Below are 19,664 nucleotides of genomic sequence, written 5' to 3'. Positions count from 1 at the left end.
TCTTCCAACTTTCAAACGTTAAGCATGTACCTTTCATTTAAAAGAAGAATTTAATGTTAATGTATGTAAGGATCAATGTCAAGGGCTGATGTGTAACAAACACACTACTGTAAAACCATTTTGTTTAAATTACAAATAGATTACATCCATAAATCTGATGCCCACATTTAAATACCGTCTGAAATGCAGTTAGACAAAATGCAATACTGTTCACATAAGTAATATCTACTGTCTTTGATGACAACACATATTTTCAAAAACTGAAGGGGGAGAAATATTAACAAGCTTGATGCTATGACCTGGGGGGTATTCCAGAAAGCAGGTTATGTGACATACCCGGGTATGTTTAAGAGTAAGTAAGTGGATAACCTCAACTTTCGGTTCCAAAAACGGAGGTAACTTTCAGGGTATGTTAGTAGTCATAGCAACTCACTCTCTGAACTTAAACTGCTCCGGAGCAGATTATGTTCCAGGGTTAGTTCACTTCAGCTAGCCTTCAGTGGGCGTGACAGATAGCGCACAGCATTATATAATATTACAATATGTAATATAGCTTATTATATATATATATTTTTTTTTTGATATGTTAATGAGGAAGCACTAATATAAGTAATAAATAAGGTAACATTATTCTAATATGATTATTTCTTTTATTGCCATATATAAGAGTTATCTGTATAAATTATAAAACATTATGACAAGGTAATGTTTAACTTATAAATATTTATTTATTTTATTTATTACATGTTATATTATCTCACACATGGAATTTCTATAATGTCTAAATTCTAAATCAAAATACATATCTGATATGACTTAATATATAATTAGCATAAAACAAAAAATATAATTCACATTCTCAAGGATTAAAGATTACATGGAAAAAAATAAAAATGATTGCACAGCCATCAATTAGGTGGCGATATGCACTAACCATGTAAACAACTAATGAACAAAAGAAGAAGAAAGAAACAGCTTGGCGCGCTTTTTCTTAGCGTCCATTTCCATAGTGACTCGTCGATTCGTCGCTCTGTTGAGAATGTCTTGAGTCTTAACCAGGAACATACTCTGAGTTGAATGAACTTACTCCCGGACGCATTTTTGGAACCACATACCTCGAGTAAGCAAGGTTTGGGGTTAATCAACCGAGAGTTCAGGGTTTAGTTCACTATAATTTAACCAAAATTTCTGGAATACACCCCTGGTAGATAAATAATTAATTAATAAATAATAATAATAATAATAATCATCTGCCAGGCTATTTTGATATGACTTCTATCTCCCTAAAATAATGTGACTGCTCTAGAGAAAGAGAGAGAGAAAGAGAGAGAAAACACCAAACTAACCATTTAACATTAGTTTTGTATTTAAAAAAAGTGCATGTAAACATGACAAATATTCATTGTTGTTCATTTGGAGAACTGTTTTTATCTGCTGCTAAAGATGCAAATGCATGTTCATCTATTTAAACCTCTTTTTTGGAATTTAGAGCCATTCAGTCAGAATCACGTTGTCCAGAATTATTGCTTCTTTCAGACAGACATGATCAGTTATACTGGTCATACTGAAAACACGGATCTATTACACCTTCCTTTAGCATTCAAGTTGTATGAGATCTCACTCACACACACACTCTCACAGCTTAGCATGGACTAAGATTTTGCAAAAACAATTACATACGCATCATATGCTCTTTCAATCAGATGTTACCAATCAAGTTACCACCTATTATAGTTGACATTAATTATAAGAAGTAGAATGTGTCAGACAGGAAGACAAATAAGAGAAGCATCATGCTTGTTTTAAATGTAGTCAGTGCTATTATTTTGTTGAATGCATTTATTGACCGGTTGAGGTAAACAGTGTTCTGAGAAATACTAGAATCACATTTGTCCTGCAGTAATGACCACTATAAAGAGATGCAAGATGAACAAACGCAAGTTACAGAGAAGCTGATCTTTGGGCCAGCAGTTGTTTCATAAGGATGGAATCTCCAGCACCAAATCTTTCTAGACAGCAGATTCTCCTCAGTGCTGAAGATGTTATTGATTCTGCTTCTTTGAAAGGTACCTATTTGACAAGGAGACAGAATTATTAGGGTTGTAAAAATAATTTATTACACATGTATTGAATTAATTACAACACATGCTTATTAGAATTAACCACAATTAGTCACATATCTTAATTTGGGAGACTTTTTCAAAAGAAAAGTTCTTGTGAGAGACAATGGTATTGAAGAGACAAAAAGTGTTAAGTGTTAATTCATTCATAGCTGCACACAGTTCATAACGGCGTTATTTTAGTACCACTGATATACCATTATAGTAGTTTTTGTTACTATATTGGCCTCTACAGTTCTCCTAAGGATTTTTTAATTTCAAAGTCTCAAAGCATTTTGGTGTCTTTAACATGCTTAAAAAACTCTTGAAACTTTGCACACATGTTGGAATTGTTGACCATTAGGGCTGGGAAAAAGCAGGAAGTGAGTCACAGTCGTAGTGCCACCAACTGACAGCAGAAATTGTGTACTTACAACTACTTTTAAAATTGTCCTCTTACATTTACCCAAACTGCTTCAAGCCAGATCAGAACAATTTCAAGACTGCTGCCTTGACATCTAGCTAAAGTAAAACCTTTATATATATATATATATATATATATATATATATATATATATATATATATATATATATATATATATATATATATATATATATATAATTCAGTTATTAATTGTTGTATTTCAAGAAGCTTTATAATCAGCACTCTACATCCCTCTTCATCTCTCCTCATATTAAAGTGAATATAGTATATTATTCACTTTACCTTTCCCAGTGCTTGTGGTTGAGACCTGAAAAGTCATCAAGTTTAGCAATCTCCTTCAGATACAGAGACAGCTTATGGAGTTCTTTGTCTTTCTCACGGTTTAAGTGTGCCTTCATGAACGGTCTGATCTATGACAAATACAGAATGACAGAAACAATTAACATGAGTGGAGGGAGAAGAGAGAACAAATGTTCTGAAGCATCATGATTTTTATGTCTTTAACAATTCTAAAATGGTTTGGAATAATCCATTTGTTAAGATCTTCACCACAGCTGGCACTTACATATGCACAATACTCTGCTTGCTGTCAATTATCTTGTGAACAAGAATTTAAACTTCCATAAAGTTAGGCAAGGTTGAAGCAAATTACTGTGGGTTCATTGCACAGGATACATAATGCGATAAACTTGTGGTTTTGCTCAATATCGCAATGATCGTCAATTTTGAAGCTACACTATCTACACTATCAAACAAAAGTATGGGGATAGTAAGATATATATATATATATATATATATATATATATATATATATATATATATATATATATATATATATATATATATCTCACACACACAGAGAGAGAGAGTGGGGAAAATATATTGATCCATTTATTTGATCCCCTGCTGATTTTGTAAGTTTGCCCACTTACAAAAAAAAGGGTCTGTAATTTTTATGGTAGGTTTATTTTAATGTATAGAGACAGAATACCAACCAAAAAATCCAGCAAAAACACATTATATAAAGGTTAGAAATTGATTTGCATTTGCCAAATTGCAAATCACATAACCAGTCTGTGTTTCCAGCTACGTGAGGGATCAGACCCGAACTACACGGGAGGAGCTTGTTAATGATTTTAAGGAAGTTGGGACCACAGTCACCAAGCAAAACTGAGCTCTTTGGCATTAACTCGACTTGCCATGTTTGGAGGGAGAGAAATGCTGACAAGAACACCATACCTACAGTCAAGCACAGAGGTGGAAGCATTATGCTTTGGGGCTGTTTTTCTGCTAAGGGTACAGGATGACTTCACCACATTGAGGGGCAAATGAACGGGCCCATGCACTGTAAAATCTTGGACGAGAACCTCTTTCCCTCAGCCAGAACACTGAAAATGGGTCATGGATAAGTCTTAAAGAATTACAATCCTTGTCCTTATGCACTTTATTCATTTGCTGCTTGAAAAAAAAAAAAAAAAAAAAAAAAAAAAGCTTTCTAATCTTTTTGTAATCTGTTTTCTTTTCATTTATTATACAATTAACAAAAATAAAAAGACCTCTAACACTAGCTTGCTCTATTCCTTTTTTTTTTTTTTTTTTTTTTGAAATTTTCTTCTGCGAGCAGTAATATAAAACAAAAAGCAACTGTGCAAATTTAGAACCCACCCCCGGGTAGACTTCAAAATAAAAAGAGAGAAAAAAGGAATAAATAAATACATACAATAAACAATAATAATAAAAATAAATTAAGTAATATTAATACATGACAATAAAATAATTTTTACAAAGATTTTAGAAAAGATGACAACATTAACAGCTGAAAGCCATAAATTTACAGTTTTTACATAAGAACCATGTATACGAGAAGTTGAGTGTTCCATCGAGATAATGTCCAACAAATACACAGTCCAGGTTTGTCTGTCCATTGTGTGAGGAGGATTCCAATGGTTGATTATCAACTTTTTTGCTGCCGTGAGTCATTTGGTGGTTAGGGTTTTAAGATTAAATTGTCTTCTAAAAACTCTAACGACCAAATGATTCATTGGATAAAACATGTACCTCCCCATTAAGATCCTTAGCCCAAACGGTTGTAATAGATAAAGGTTTGTATGAATGCTCAAGAAGAAAGAGATAGATAACTGAAGCAGAGGAGGGAGATTTCTCAAAAGGAAGGATTAGTTTGCGCAAAGGGTCAATAGGCAGTTGAGAGTTCCAGGGCACCCCATATGCCCGTAGGGCTGATCTAATGCCTCTCATCAAAAAACCATAACTTGACCCCAAAGAACTAGTTAACTACAGACCGATCTCAAATCTTTCTGTACTGATACTAGAAAATGTAGTATCCTCACAATTATATTCTTTCTTAGAAAAAAATGTTATCTGTGAGGATTTCTAGTCAGGATTTAGACCGTATCATAGTACTGAGACTGCTCTCCTTAGAGTTACAAATGAACTGCTCTTAACATCTGATCGTGGTTGTATCTCTCTATTAGTACTATTGGATCTAAGCGCTGCGTTCGACACTACTGACCACAACATTCTTTTGCAATGATTAGAAAACTTTGTTGTTATTAATGGAAGTGCATTAGCATGGTTTAAATCGTACCTATATGACTGCCATCAATTTGTAGCAGTGAATGAAGAGGTATCATATCGATCACAAGTGCAGTATGGAGTACCTCAAGGCTCAGTACTAGGGCCGTTACTCTTCACGCTTTACATGTTACCCTTGAGAGATATCATAAGGAAACATGGTGTTAGCTTTCACTGTTATGCTGATGATACTCAGCTCTATATTTCTTCACGGCCCGGCGAAACATACCAATTTGAAAAACTAACGGAACGCATAGTCGATATAAAAAAAAACTGGATGACGAGTAATTTCTTACTACCAAATTCTGAGGTGTTAATTATAAAGACCTAAAAACTCTGCATGTAACATCCGAGAACGCTGTCTAAGACTTGATGGCTGCTCTGTCAATTCTTCGTCATCAGTTAGGAACCTAGGTGTGCTATTTGACAGCAATCTTTCCTTAGAAAAACAAGTTTCTAGCATTTGTAAAACTGCATTTTTCCATCTCAAAAATATATCTAAATTACGACCTATGCTCTCAATGTCAAATGCAGAAATGTTAATTTATGACCTCAAGGTTAGATTATTGTAATGCTTTATTGGGTGGTTGTTCTGCACACTTAATAAACAAACTCCAGTTGGTCCAAAAAGCAGCAGCTAGAGTTCTTACCAGAACCAGGAAGTATGACCATATTAGCCCGGTTCTGTCAACACTGCACTGGCTACCTATTAAACATCGTAAAGATTTTAAAATCTTGCTTATTACTTAAAGCCCAGAATGGTTTAGCACCTCAGTATTTGAATGGGTTCTTGTTACATTATAGTCCTTCACGTCCGCTGCGTTCTCAAAACTCTGGCAATTTGATAATACCTTGAATATCAAAGTCAACTGCAGGCGTCAGATCCTTTTCCTATTTAGCGCCTAAACTCTGGAATAACCTACCTAACATTGTTCGGGAGGCAGACACACTCTTGCAGTTTAAATCTAGATTAAAGATCTATCTCTTAACACATAACACACTAATACGCTTTTTAATATCTAAATCTGTTAAAGGATTTTTAGGCTGCATTAATTAGGTAAACCGGAACCGGGAACACTTCCCATAACACCCGATGTACTTGCTACTTTGTTAGAAGAATGGCATCTACGCTAATGTTGTTCAGTTTCTTTGACACAATCTGTTTTGTATAAAGCGCTATATAAATAAAGGTGACTTGACTTGACAATGCGCATATACATAAAAATGGAGGTACCTGGCAGATTATATTGAGTTTTGAGATTCTGGAAGGATTGTAAACCACGATCATCATAGATATCTTCCAGAGTGTTTACTTTATTATGAGTCCACTGCGGACAATGAAATGGAGTACTGCCTGACAAAAGATTATTATTGTGGAAAATAGGCAAATGCCTATGCCATATTGTAACTAATTGTGAACGTCTTTCCACATCCCTCCATGTGGAGAGGAGGTGGGTTACAATGGGACCAAACTGAGATTTACACTAAGCAGAACCCCCGAAAAAATAAGATGCTTCAATTTATATGGATAAACAATTGATTCCTCAATTGCTCTCCAAGACACAGAAGCCTCAGGAACAAACCAAACTGATAAAGGTCGGAGGGAAAAGGCTTGAGCATACAGTCTAAAGATGGGAAAAGAAAGACCTCCATGTAATCTACTTCATTTTAGGGTAGTCAGTTTAATACGAGGGCGTTTCCCATCCCATATACCCTGAAACACATGCATCAAGTTTGTTCCAGTAGCCAACCGGTGGAGCAAGAGGAATCATGGAAGTAAAGAAATTAATTCGCTGGAGAACATTTATTTTAATCACCGATATATGAGCCTGAAGAGAAGTAGGAAGACTAGACCAATTTTCCAAATCTGTGGATACTTTGGCTAGAATACTATTATAGTTTTTTTTGAGGGAATTTCCTGCAAGTAAGGAAAAACATCTATCCCCAAGTACTTAAAGTTTTGAACCAATGGAATAGATACAGGAAGGGAAATGGGATGAATTTTAGAATTAAGGGGAAGTAGACATGACTTACTTCTATTGATTTTAAACCCAGAGAGAGATCCAAAATGGTCAAATAAATTCAACACATGAGGAATAGAATGTGACAGCTTCTCCAAAAACAATAAGATATCATCCACAAACAAATAAATGATGATGATGAGTATTCTGTATAATTATTGGAGAAATAGTTTCAGATTGTCGGACCACTTGAGCTAAGGGTTCCAAGGACAGGGCAAATAACAGAGGAGAAAGCGGGCAACCCTGACGAGTACCTCAATGTATAAAGAATGGGTTAGAGCAAACAGAACCTGTGAGAACACTGGCTGCTGGATTGGTGTACAGAACTTTTACCATATTTATGAAACTCGATCCTAGACCCAGATGCTTGTAGAACCGCCCATAAATAGTTTCATTCTAGCTTTCATCACATCTAGAGATAATACTGCGCAAGGGGAGGATGAACTATTCATGAATTAATAATACGATATAACCTGTGTAAGTTATCTGAAGCCGAGCGAGATTTGATTAATCCTGTTTGGTCATGATGAACTAGCCTGTTCATAAAGTTCTCTAATCGGCGAGATAGTACTTTAGCATATAATTTAACATCAGTCCCTATCAAAGAAAGTGGCCTGTAACTAGAACAAGAAGTCAGATCTTTATCTTTTTTAACAAAAAAGAAAGGACAGCTATATTAATAGATGGATGAAATGAGCCTTGAGTAACTAAAAAATGTATCATATCTAACATGAGGGGGCCTAAATCCGACCCAAAAAGTATTATACAATTTGATTGGAATACCATCTATGCCCGGGGACTTCCCCTTGTTCATAGATCGGATTGGTGACTCCAGCTCCTGAAGAGTGATCAGTTCAGCTAGGTAATCCAAATCTGAATCTGACAGCCTAGGTAAATCAAGGTTGGACAGAAAAGATGCAAAAGAGTCAGGGTCACCATCAGTAGAAGAGGTATAAAAGTTAGAATAAAAAGTGTGGAAGGGTATATTAATGTCTTTTGAGTCTGTCATAATGAAATAGTATTAGCAAAACTTTTCATTGTTGCGTAATCTTAGAGCAAAAAGGTGGCTTGGTCTACTTCCTTGAAAACAGTAATTCTGCCTGGATCTTTGAATCAGGATTCCTGCCCTGGATCTCTGTAACTAACAGAGTTCAGACCTAACCGCCATGTGTATTGTCTGAGAAACGACGTTGATTATCTCTAGTCAGATTCTGGAGCTGTGATTCCAGTTCAACTATCTTTTTGTGTCAGTTTTTCTGAAGTAAAGAGGCATCTGAAAAGGACTTATTCCTTATAAATCCTTTAACTGCATTCCAAAGTGTTTGCGGATCATTTACTGAACCTTGGTTAATTTCAATGAACTCAGCAAATTTATTTCTGAATTGACTGCAAAAGTTTTCACCCTGCAACAATATAGGGTTAAATCGCAATCTAGTGGCATGAGATATACCTGAGGGATCAATGATAATCTGTACAAATTTCCATCATGATCCGACAAAGATAAGGAACAGATATCGGCATCACAAACAGCTGAAGATAAAGAAGTAGAAATGAAAATATAGTCTTTTCGCGAATAGGATTTATGAATAGCAGAGAAAAAGGTGAAATACTTAGCAGAAGGATTTAATAAATGCAAACTATTCACCAATGAGGATGAGGTTATACATTGCCAAAGTTTGTCAGAACAAAAAGCTTGAGAGTGTTATTCTTTTAGTTCAGATCTATCTAGGATATGCAACATTACAGAATTCATATCTGTGCCCAATACAATTTCAAAATCCGAAAATTTCAAGAGATAGGTTGACAAAACAGCAAAAAGTAGGGTCAGGAGTGCAAGGGGCATAAACTGAAAGAAATACAACATTCCTATTCTCCACTATTGTTTTTATATGTGTTATTCTACCATCTGTATCACAACCTTTATCTAAAATAGTAATATTTAAAGTCCTCCACACCGATATTAGGACACCTTTGGTTTTAGTATCCGAAGATGAATGAGATACCACTTCATAAAACTTATTACACCTGTGTACATCCTCCTCTTTCAAATGGGATTCTTGAACTAACACTATATCAATCTTTCTTCTTCACCAAAACTCCAGAAAACCTGTACGTTTCTGCGGGCCATTTAGGCCATTAAAATTACAACTCAAAATATTAAGGTCAGTCATAGGTGTCAAACAGAATTACTACACAATAAAACAAAATACAAATTTGAAAATAAAACCAGTTGAGTCTACCAATAAACCCTATTCAAAAAAACAGAAACAAATTCCCATGAACTATGGCAGATCAAACCAAGAACAAACCTTGATCTGCCAGCACCCCTTAATATGATCTGTGGTGTCAACAAAAACCTGCACATTTCTGAGGCACCAACATTGGCCCCATTGTCACATATTGACTAGGTAGTATCTCTATTACAAAAAAAGGGGGGGGGGGTACTACTAAAACAAATAAAATAACAAAATCAGTAAGCGATACTGTATGCGCAATGAAAGCTTCTAGTAACTATGAATTTAGAAGTAAACATTAAAGTGAACAGAACGGTTAGACAGCAAATGTCCAACTGAAGTGGATAAATGGGATCTGAGAAAAACTCTTCTTCTGGGGAGTATAGCATTGTAGGTTCATCTTAAATGAGAATGACCTTCAGCGTTGCAGAATAAAGAAGAAAATTCTGGATGCCAGGTTCTCTCATTTCCTTCCTAACTGGCGCAAATGCACTACTTCTTTTTGCGGTGGCCGGAGAAAAATCTGGAAAGAAAGACTCTGCCGGATGTTTTCACCACGGCATGAAGTCTGGCCCATAGGGTTGTCCTTTTCAGAATCTTCAGGCAATCCAACCAAATGCAGATTGCAGCGCCTATTGTGATCTAAGTCCACAACCTGTTGCGTGAGTGCAGCTACTATCGCCTATCGTGATCTGCGACAACTTTCTTTTGTTCTCTCATCTACCCTGTAAGAAGATCCAATTTAGAGCATAGCGATTGAACAACTGACATGTGAGAAGCGAACTCGTTCTGCATTGCCGTTAACTCAGTTCTGAGAATGTCCTCAAAGTGCGCCACAGTGTTCGCAATCTTGTCCACCATATAGCCCGTGGTCGGTGGCTTGGATTTCTTCTTAATCGGAGTAGCTGACATGGACGACAACTGCTGTTTCCGTATAGAGCTCTACTCAAATACGACTAGGTTCATGAGCATGTCACGTGACTCCCTTGCTCTATTCTTTTTCTATTCTATCTGTTTTCTTTTTATTTATTATATCATTTAATTTATTTAATTTATTATAGCACAATTCTGCTATTCTTTATCACCCACCACACCTCATCCCCCCCCCCGGACCTCACTAATTTTCAAAGCCTGGCTATGCCCATGCTTGTGTCACTTGCAGTTAAAGTCTTTCCCTGATTTTATTGTTACTTGCAGCGTTACTTGGCAATACTTTAAAGACATTATTTTTGGTATATTGCACGGTCTGTCATTGGAGTAGTGTCACCCGAGTGAGAGTTTTAACTTCTATTCACTTGGAATAATAAATGCAGACACTTATATACCGGGGGAATCCCCCATCTCACCACCCCTCTGAATAATAATTACGTATCATAACATAACTTTGTGTAATCATTATTTGGCAGTTTTTACTTGGAAAAGGAGCTATACTTTTTTCTAGCATTCAAATAACAATGGATAAACCTGAAATGATAGAAGTAGTATTGGTGATGAATTTCATTGACAAATAAGGTAGGAAATGTGGATACTTTTAAATTGACAACCGGCCACGTTTTTTCCCTCTTTGAGTGTCGTAAAAGCCAATGAGAAGGGGGGTCTTAATCTTAGCACTCAGCATACCTGGTTAAAAAGTCACTGCTCGCCACTGATATAGTGCCATTATTACAATTTAAAACAACTCTTTTAATTTTTAATGTATTTTAAAATATTTAATTTATTCCTCTGATGAAAAGCTGAATTTTCAGCAACCATTACTTCAGTCTTTGGCATCCCAATGATAACTCAGAAATCATTCTAATATGCTCATTTTGTTTTCAAGTAACATTTCTTCTTTTCAATTTTAAAAGCAGTTTTGTTGCTTCATATTTTTTGTGAAAACTTTTTTGGATTCTCTGATTATTATAAAGTTCAAAAACAAACAAACAAAACAAAACAAATTAAAAACAGCAACATTTATTTGAAATACATTTTTTTAAAACAATGTTAAATGTACTGCCTCCTTGCTCAGTAAAAAATACTAATTTATTTAATATTTAATTCAGAATGAATAATAATAATAATAATAATATAATAATAATAATAATAATAATAATAATAATAAGTAGATTAAAGCTGCAAACTTTTTTGGGGTTAAAAATGATTCAAAAGAAATTTTTGAGTTCAAAACCATCTCCTTATCTTAGCCCAATTCACAACGGTAAGCTTATAATAATGTTTTCTAATTTGAGTGGTACTGGTAGGAATTTGCGGGACATTCAAGCATGCTATCGTGTCATTACATCATGTCTGTGAACAAAGGCGGTGTCCCAGCTAGTAGGCTATAATGCATGCGAGGATGCTGCAGGTGGCAGATCATTAATAGCCTTTTCTCACAGCAGCTAGAATAATGAAATTTATCATTTTGATGTCAGATTTTAGTTAATCCATAAAGGATTATGTGTTTATGAAACACATGTGACTGAAATTAGATTACATTCTAATTTTGCATGTATCTGATTACAGATAGAACAAGATTATACAAGATTTGTATTTTAAAGAGAACCAGTTCTAAGAAAGAATGATTAGCTTTTTGGGTTAAAAGAATTTCTTTATATGAAATTCGAATGGTATGATAATTAGAGATTATACTGTACAGAAATTGAAATCTACATGCTAATACACACCACATACCCATAGTAATGCAATGCTGATGTTGTGTTAATAAGGAGGTCTCCCTCAAAGCTGAGCATCAACCCAATGAACTGCCTCTCACACTCTCCACCTCAGATGTTTACTCCACTCTATGTAAGGTAAATGCAAGGAAGGCAGTTGGCCCTGACTGAATACCTGGTCGTGTGCTTAAAGCCTGTGCGGAACAGCTGGCTGAGGTCTTCACGGACATTTTCAATCTGTCCCTGGCCCAGACAACTGTCCCCACTAGTTTCCCTCCACTAGCTCGGCCCTTAACGACTTCCGTCCTGTCACACTCATCCCCATCATTGCCAAGTGCTTTGAGAGGCTGGTTGTAACCCATTTAAAATCCTGTCTCCCTGCTACACTAGACCCATACCAGTTTGCCTATCGCCGCAACAGGTCAACAGAGGATGCCATCTCTACGGCACTTCACTCTGCAATCCCCTCCAAGATGATTTCCAAGCTCAGCCAGCTTGGAATCAGCACATCCCTCTGCAACTTGATTCTAGATTTCCTGACTAACAGCCCTCGGTCTGTTAAGTTAGATAACCTATCCTCCTCCATCATCACCCTGAACACTGGTGTTCCACAGGGCTGCGTACTGAGCCCTCGTTTGTACTCCTTATTCACCCATGACTGTGTTCCTGTTTATGGCTCCAACACCATAATCAAATTCGCAGATGACACCACGGTGGTAGGTCTGATCAATGATGATGATGAGTCAGCCTACAGGGATGAAGTGCAGCACCTGGCTGTGTGGTGTGCCACCAACAAATACTGCATTTCATTAGCTCTGTACTTGTACTCTGCATAATGACAATAAAGTTGAATCTAATCTAATCTTAACATTAATAATTTGAGAACAGTATAAAGTATAACAATAATTATAATTTGCATGGTTTGATGTGATATGAGCTAACCGACAGTTAGATTTAATCACCATTGGTAGCACAATTTATTGTAATGCTTTTTTCCTTAGTTGGTCAGAACAAAAATGCCAAACTTGTTATTTGTTCAGATGACAATATCCGGTGAAAATTCTTATTTGGGTCATATACTCGAAGACACAGGATGGAATCTGATGAACAGTATCCACACCAGTGCAGTGACTGACATCCACACATACTCCTCAAAACTTTAGATTCATCTGCGCTAGAGCCATGCTGGTGCACAACCCACACAAAGAAGATAATTCCGCAAATAAATGCAATTGCAGGTTTCAAACAGAGATGGTGACAAAGAGGCAAAACTTACAGACTGCAGCTTTAAGAATCCATTTAAAATTGTATTGTGATTCCCAGAATCAGAACGGATTAGAGGCACCAAAAGATTCCCTATTAATTACCTATTAAATCAGATACTATGTGTAAACATCGACTCTAGCATACCTTCAGTCCATTCTGTGGATTCATGAGAAAGTTTCTTCCGATGTCATCAAACATAATTGTGTTCTTCCTGTTGTAGAACTCACTATATTTACCCCATATGACTCCTAAAGGCTTCACCTGAAACATTATAAGTACACATTATGCACTCGATGAGACTATTGCCTTCTGTAAAGCTGCTTATTGTTGAAATAAAATACATTTCATAATCAATTAATTTTGCAACATGGACGGTGTAAAAACTTAAAGGGATACTCCACCCCAAAATTAAAATTTTGTCATTAATCACTTACCTCCATGTCGTTCCAAACCCATAAAAGGTACGTTCATCTTCGGAACACAATTTAAGATATTTTGGATGAAAACCGGGAGGCTTGAGCCTGTCCCATAGATGGCCAAGTGAAATGACACTGTCAAAGTCCAGAAAAGTAAGAAAAGCATTGTCAGAATAGTCCATCTGCCATCAATGGTTCATCCGTGGCACTACGCTGATGTGGGGAGAGACAGAGGAGAGGAATTGTTGAATAAAGTTGTTGTTTTTGTTTTCTTCGTGTACAAAAAGTATTCTTGTCACTTTATAATGTTACAGTTGAACCACTGATGACAGACGGACTATTCTGACGATGCTTTACATACTTTTCTGGACCTTGACAGTGTATTTTACTTGGCAGTCTATGGGACAGTTTCAAGCCTCCCGGTTTTCATCCAAAATATCTTAAATTGTGTTCCGAAGACGAATGAAGCTTTTACGGGTTTGGAAAAATGTGGGGGTAGGTGATTTATGACAAAATTTTCATTTTGGGGTGGAGGTATCCCTTTAACTAAATTGAGCTGAATAATGACACTGTTAGGGTCTTTGTAGAGCTGCATTAGAGTTGAAATTGAATTTGTTTTATAATTGATGAATTTTATATCATTGTTATTTTCCTGTTTATTAATGTGATGTTTGAAACAACTTATACTTTATAAACATATATGCTATAACTCTAAATGAATATGACTTGGCAGAGACAATGATGCGTTGTTTTTTTATTACTAGAATATGTCTGACCTCTACGACTCCTCTTTTAGGTGTGTGCACAGTGATCATAGCTGCACTGTCCAACATGAAGGTGATCTTATAGTTTGGGTTGTCCATCACACCCAGTTCCTAAACAAAAACAAACAAACAACAACAAAAACAGATCCAGTATGTTAATGCAAGTAAAGGGGTCCTAAACAGTACCATCATAACCTGAGGCACATTTGAGGCTTGTGGGAAAACTGCACATTTCAGTGAAAAACTCTTTTAGCGCATCATAATATTTATATGAATTATGGTTAAAGCCTTCCATTATAATGCGGAAAAGAAAAATATATAATTTGACCTACTTTAATTTTAGCATCAATCCACTTCATACTTGTTGCAGCTGAAAAGACATGAAAGAGAAACAAAAGATCTGAGTTCTTGAGAATCAGGAAAAAATTCTGCAAACCTTGATCTTCTAGATAGATACTTACACCAGATGACAATATCATAGTCCTCATATGCTGATGTAAGAAATTCATGTAAGTATGGTCTCATCAGCTCCTGGCCTGTTTCTGCACATGACTTATGATCTACATTTAAATATAAAAAAAAAAAAAAAGAAACATTAACAATATACTTGGGATGCACCGATACCATTTAAAGACCGACTACGAGTACCGATATTTTTTTCCTGGTACTCGCGGATGCCTGTTTTTGGGATGTGGCAGTTTTCCAAGTACTGACACAGTGAGAGTAATAATTTTAGGACAGATTCTCTTCCTAACAATTTTTTTTTTCTGCTTGTCACAAGGTTGTCAAAGTACAATCAATTTCAACAATATCTAATAATTTCCACAACCAAACCAAGGGCATAATAAAATAATAATAATAATAATAAAACATCTATCAACCTGTCACAAAGTTGTCAAAAAGCTACAAACTAATTTCAATGAACAAATGTTTATAACACTTTGTAAATGTTCAGTGTTGTGAGACAATCAAAAGTGTACAGTGAAATATAATAGTGAAATGTCTAATCAAGTAAGCAACTTAATGATTGTAAGTGTAAGTGTTCATAAGCCATTACTTAAGGATGTTCCTCAGAGCATTTGCACAGTATGTTTTTTGCTTTTGCAATAATTTTTACAAGATGAAAAGTACAAAAGGCAGTCAACAGTTCGCATTTTTCTAGTGACAGTTTTATTTTTTTTTAAGGAACAGAAGCATCTCTGCATGATCAGCTACAAGCCTGCTTCTGTTGTTAGTCAGAATGTGTGACACTGAGCTGAACAGTCTTTCGGTTTCCACAATGCTGCATGGGGCTGAAAGATATTTTTGTGCCATTCGAACCAGAGCAGGAAATCACAGATTATTGACTGCCCAGTACATAAAGGGTTTCTCTGAACGATGCACAGTGGTCTCTCCAAGGTATGCTTCCAGTTGTATGGTAGTGGCTGTTGGAGGTCTGCTCTCAGATGTATATGCACATCCATCTGCAATTTCTTCAAAAACACTGTCCAGACTACTACATGCCTTGTCACTGTGAGACCTTTTATCAGCTGATGTGCCGTGTGTCTCAGGTGTGGCTGTCGCTCCCACAATTTTTTTGCAACCCCAGTATCAACATTTCTTGTGCCTGCCTGACAGTGTCTGTGTTGGAGAAAAATCAATCTTTATATTAAACAAAAAACAATGATGACATTTGCATTTGTTCTGTGCAGTTAATATAAGATGAAGAAATGTTAATTACTCTTGCATTTTTGAATCTATTTCCCTTTCACCCGAACATTTAATATTTTATATTTTATTATTATGAGTAAATTAATAAATTAATTAAAATTGAGCACAAAAATAGGCCTATTATTTACCTCAGATCAAGTAAACTTGCAATGCAGTAAAGCGGGTTTTGCTCCATGTTGGAAAAGCGCCTCTGCAAAGCATCAAGCGAAGTGCTCTTCATTGTTTTGATTCTGTGGTCCTCATCCATTTGTTTCAGCAACAGTCTTTGTAGCACAGTGACAGCAGGAATTATATCTGAGGCTAAAGCATCTGAAGAACTCACTTGACGAGTCATTTCCTCAAAGGGAGCCAAGGCATTTATCATCTTCTCGATAAGATCCCACTGCAGGGAGCTTGTTTTCAGACACATTTACTCCAATCACCCTTTTTTGCTCAGTCAGAGACTGCACCATGTAGAATGTGCTATTCCAACGAGTCTGCTCATCTTGCTGAAGCCTTTTTATTGGTTGACCGAGCTGTGTCTGAATATCCTGTAACAGAGAGTATGCCAAGTTTGAGTATTTAAAGTGGCAAACTATTTAGTGCCCGATTCCCACAGCCTGCGAAACACTGTGCTGTGATAACAGACCCTCTGTGACGATCAGCTGCAGGGTATGTGCCACACACAGAAGACTAGAAACTCTGGCCTCCTCCATGCATTTTACCATTGTCACGGACCACAACATGGACAGAACTTTTGGGAGTTGCCCAAGTTGCAAGCATTTTCCCAAATACGCCCACTGTTGGTCGACCTGGACGTGAGCCCCGAAAATGCTTTGCATGAAGCCTGATTTTTGGTAGAGTAAAACTGCCATCTATCCATTGTGCTGTTAAGCTGATGAGAGACACTGGATTTGCACTACAACTTCAAAGGTCAGTGGTAAAGCTAATTGCTTTTATGTCATGCAACATGCTCACAGCATGCTTTTTCACTGCGTCATGTATTTTTTTTTTTTAATGAATATTTGGGTTGAACTGTTCTGGAACAGTGTTGTAAATACAACTTAACCACTGATTTCTAGTCGTGTCCTCTTTTGGAAGGCCAAACAAAGTATTTTCGCTTTCACAACGAAACACACACGTCTCCATAACATGGTGGCAGCAACAGTATTACAGCGATTAAAAATAAAAGGGTAACACTTTATAATAATGTCCCCTTATAAGTAATTTATAAATTATTAGCTAATGATGAACTAATCATTTACAAAACATGACTATAAATTCATAAATGATTAATAAGTGATAAGTTAAAATTTTAGTAATGTTTTATTAATTCAGTTATTAAGTCACTTATAAATTATTAGTTAATTATGAACGAATCATTTACTAAAAACATGACTATGTTCATAAGTGATTAATGAGTGGTATGCTAACGATTTACAAATGTGTTGTAAGTTATCTTAAAAAAAAGTTTAAATCATGAAAATAATCAAACAGATAATTAGTAAATGTTTTATAAGTTATTAGATGCTACATTATTTATCAATTATAAATCACCAAAGTATTTATGTCAAAAATTGTTTTGTATAATTATCTCAATAAACACTTGTTAATCATGAACAAATGATGAATAAACCATTAGTAAATGATCAATATATGATTTATTGCCGAAGTTGTAAGCTGGTCTGTGTTCAAAAGCAAAAACATGCAGGTATGTGTCACAGGTTATACTGTGAGGAACACTGAGCGAGAAACGAGGAGACGCAGATTCCATGGCAAACTTAGTCTTTAATAATGTCCAAGGAAACAGGAAAACACACGTAGCAAGGAGTGAACATGAACAATTCCAGACAAGGGAGAACAGAACGGGCTAGAACTCAAATAGGGCAGATAACAAGTGGCAGACAGGTGATAAGGATAACTAATAACAAGGAACAGGTGATTACTAATAATGGGAAAAGGAACTGGAAGAACCAAATAAGGAAACAGGAGCTAAACAGGAACATACAAGTGACAGTATGCTATAAAGCACTATTTTAAGAAGAGTAATTCATATGTTTTGAAGTGGATAAACATTTATAAATGCCTTAGTCAGGTGATTCCAGTGGCTTGTGTTAAATCAATTCTCTCATCAGCACAGACTTGTGTTCTGTGTGGATCTAGTGATAAAGTGAACCTCTCAACCGCTTTTACCTTTCACTGAAGCTCACATTAGGTGCACATGATTGTGTTTTTGAGAAAACAACGTTTATGCATGGTTAGTAAAAAACTACAATTTTGAAGTCACTGAAGGTCATAAAACACCTAGAGCACATTTGTTCACAAGACTTTCAAACCTGGAGCTTGTAGCCTAGATTTTTTGCTTCCAAAATGATGTGAAAATCATCTTGTTTACTCACTCACAGAAAACAACAGATTAATTAAAAATTTCTAAGACACTTAATGTTTCAAAAGGGACCGAGAAGGAAGAGTTACAAGAAAGAATGTGAGGACAAAATAAATGTATATATTTTTAGGTTTGTAGTTTATTTAGAATATATTTAATTATCCTACAAAATAACTTGAGATTCACTTGCGAGTGCAGTTAAACAGTTTATTAGGAACAATCAAAGCTGAATTTTTAGCATTACTCCAGTCACACGATCCTTCAGAAATCATTCTAATATTCTGATTTGCTACTAAAAAAAAAAAACATTTATTATTATTATTATTATTAATAATAATTTTAAAAAGAGATTTTTTTTTATTAATTGAAAGAACAGCATCGTTTCGAACATGATTATTGTATTTATCATCACTTGTGTGCTAAATAAAGTTTATATATATATATATATATATATATATATATATATTTATATATATATATATATATATATATATATATATATATATATATATATATATATATATTTATACACACACACACACTCACACACAGACTCTAAGCTTTTAAATGGTATAGTGTATATTGTTACACTTGGAGTAAGACTGGAGTAAAGATGCTGAACATTTAGCTTTGATCACAGGAATAAATTAAATTTTTAAATATATTCAAATAGAAAGCAGTTATTTTAAATAGTAAAAATACTTCACAATATTACTGCTTTAGCAAATGCAACTTTCTGTATTTTGGATCAAATAAATGCAGTCTCATGTGTCATGTTGAAATATATAAATGAACATCACATACCTGGCATTTCCAAAATGTATATTGTTTATGTGCTCTTAAGGACATACTTTTTTGAAGAGACTTTGAAGAGATGGGAGTGTGTGCCTCGCTTGGTCTTAGCTGTGTTCCAGGTTCCTGAGTGGGCTGCTTATTTGCATTGGCTCGCTTTGCAACAGGTTATTACTTATCTGAAATAAAGTAAGCATGCTGTTTTACGCAAATAAACTGCATTATTAACATTATTGTGATGGTCACTGATACTATTAGTAATTTATAGGGAAAAAAAAAGAACACAATTACCACATAGCACATTTATTG

At 35.4% G+C, this 19,664-nt stretch overlaps 1 protein-coding gene across 1 annotated transcript in view; it reads right to left on the bottom strand.

Annotated features, from left to right (window-relative positions):
• Nucleotides 1-1,797: 1,797 nt before the first annotated feature.
• ublcp1 (ubiquitin-like domain containing CTD phosphatase 1) overlaps nucleotides 1,798-19,664 on the bottom strand; it is a 50,548-nt gene continuing 32,681 nt past the window's right edge. The window contains exons 6-11 of the mRNA XM_042719551.1: nucleotides 14,950-15,048; nucleotides 14,821-14,858; nucleotides 14,501-14,599; nucleotides 13,453-13,569; nucleotides 2,827-2,954; nucleotides 1,798-2,070 (exon numbers count right to left, since the gene is read on the bottom strand). Coding sequence (XP_042575485.1) covers nucleotides 2,043-2,070; nucleotides 2,827-2,954; nucleotides 13,453-13,569; nucleotides 14,501-14,599; nucleotides 14,821-14,858; nucleotides 14,950-15,048 — 509 coding nt within the window. The 3' untranslated portion in view covers nucleotides 1,798-2,042. The remainder of the gene's footprint in view (nucleotides 2,071-2,826; nucleotides 2,955-13,452; nucleotides 13,570-14,500; nucleotides 14,600-14,820; nucleotides 14,859-14,949; nucleotides 15,049-19,664) is intronic.

Source organism: Cyprinus carpio, chromosome B3, assembly GCF_018340385.1.
Source record: "Cyprinus carpio isolate SPL01 chromosome B3, ASM1834038v1, whole genome shotgun sequence".
Lineage (NCBI taxonomy): Eukaryota > Metazoa > Chordata > Actinopteri > Cypriniformes > Cyprinidae > Cyprinus > Cyprinus carpio.
This window is presented reverse-complemented; position numbering and strand designations above follow the sequence as displayed.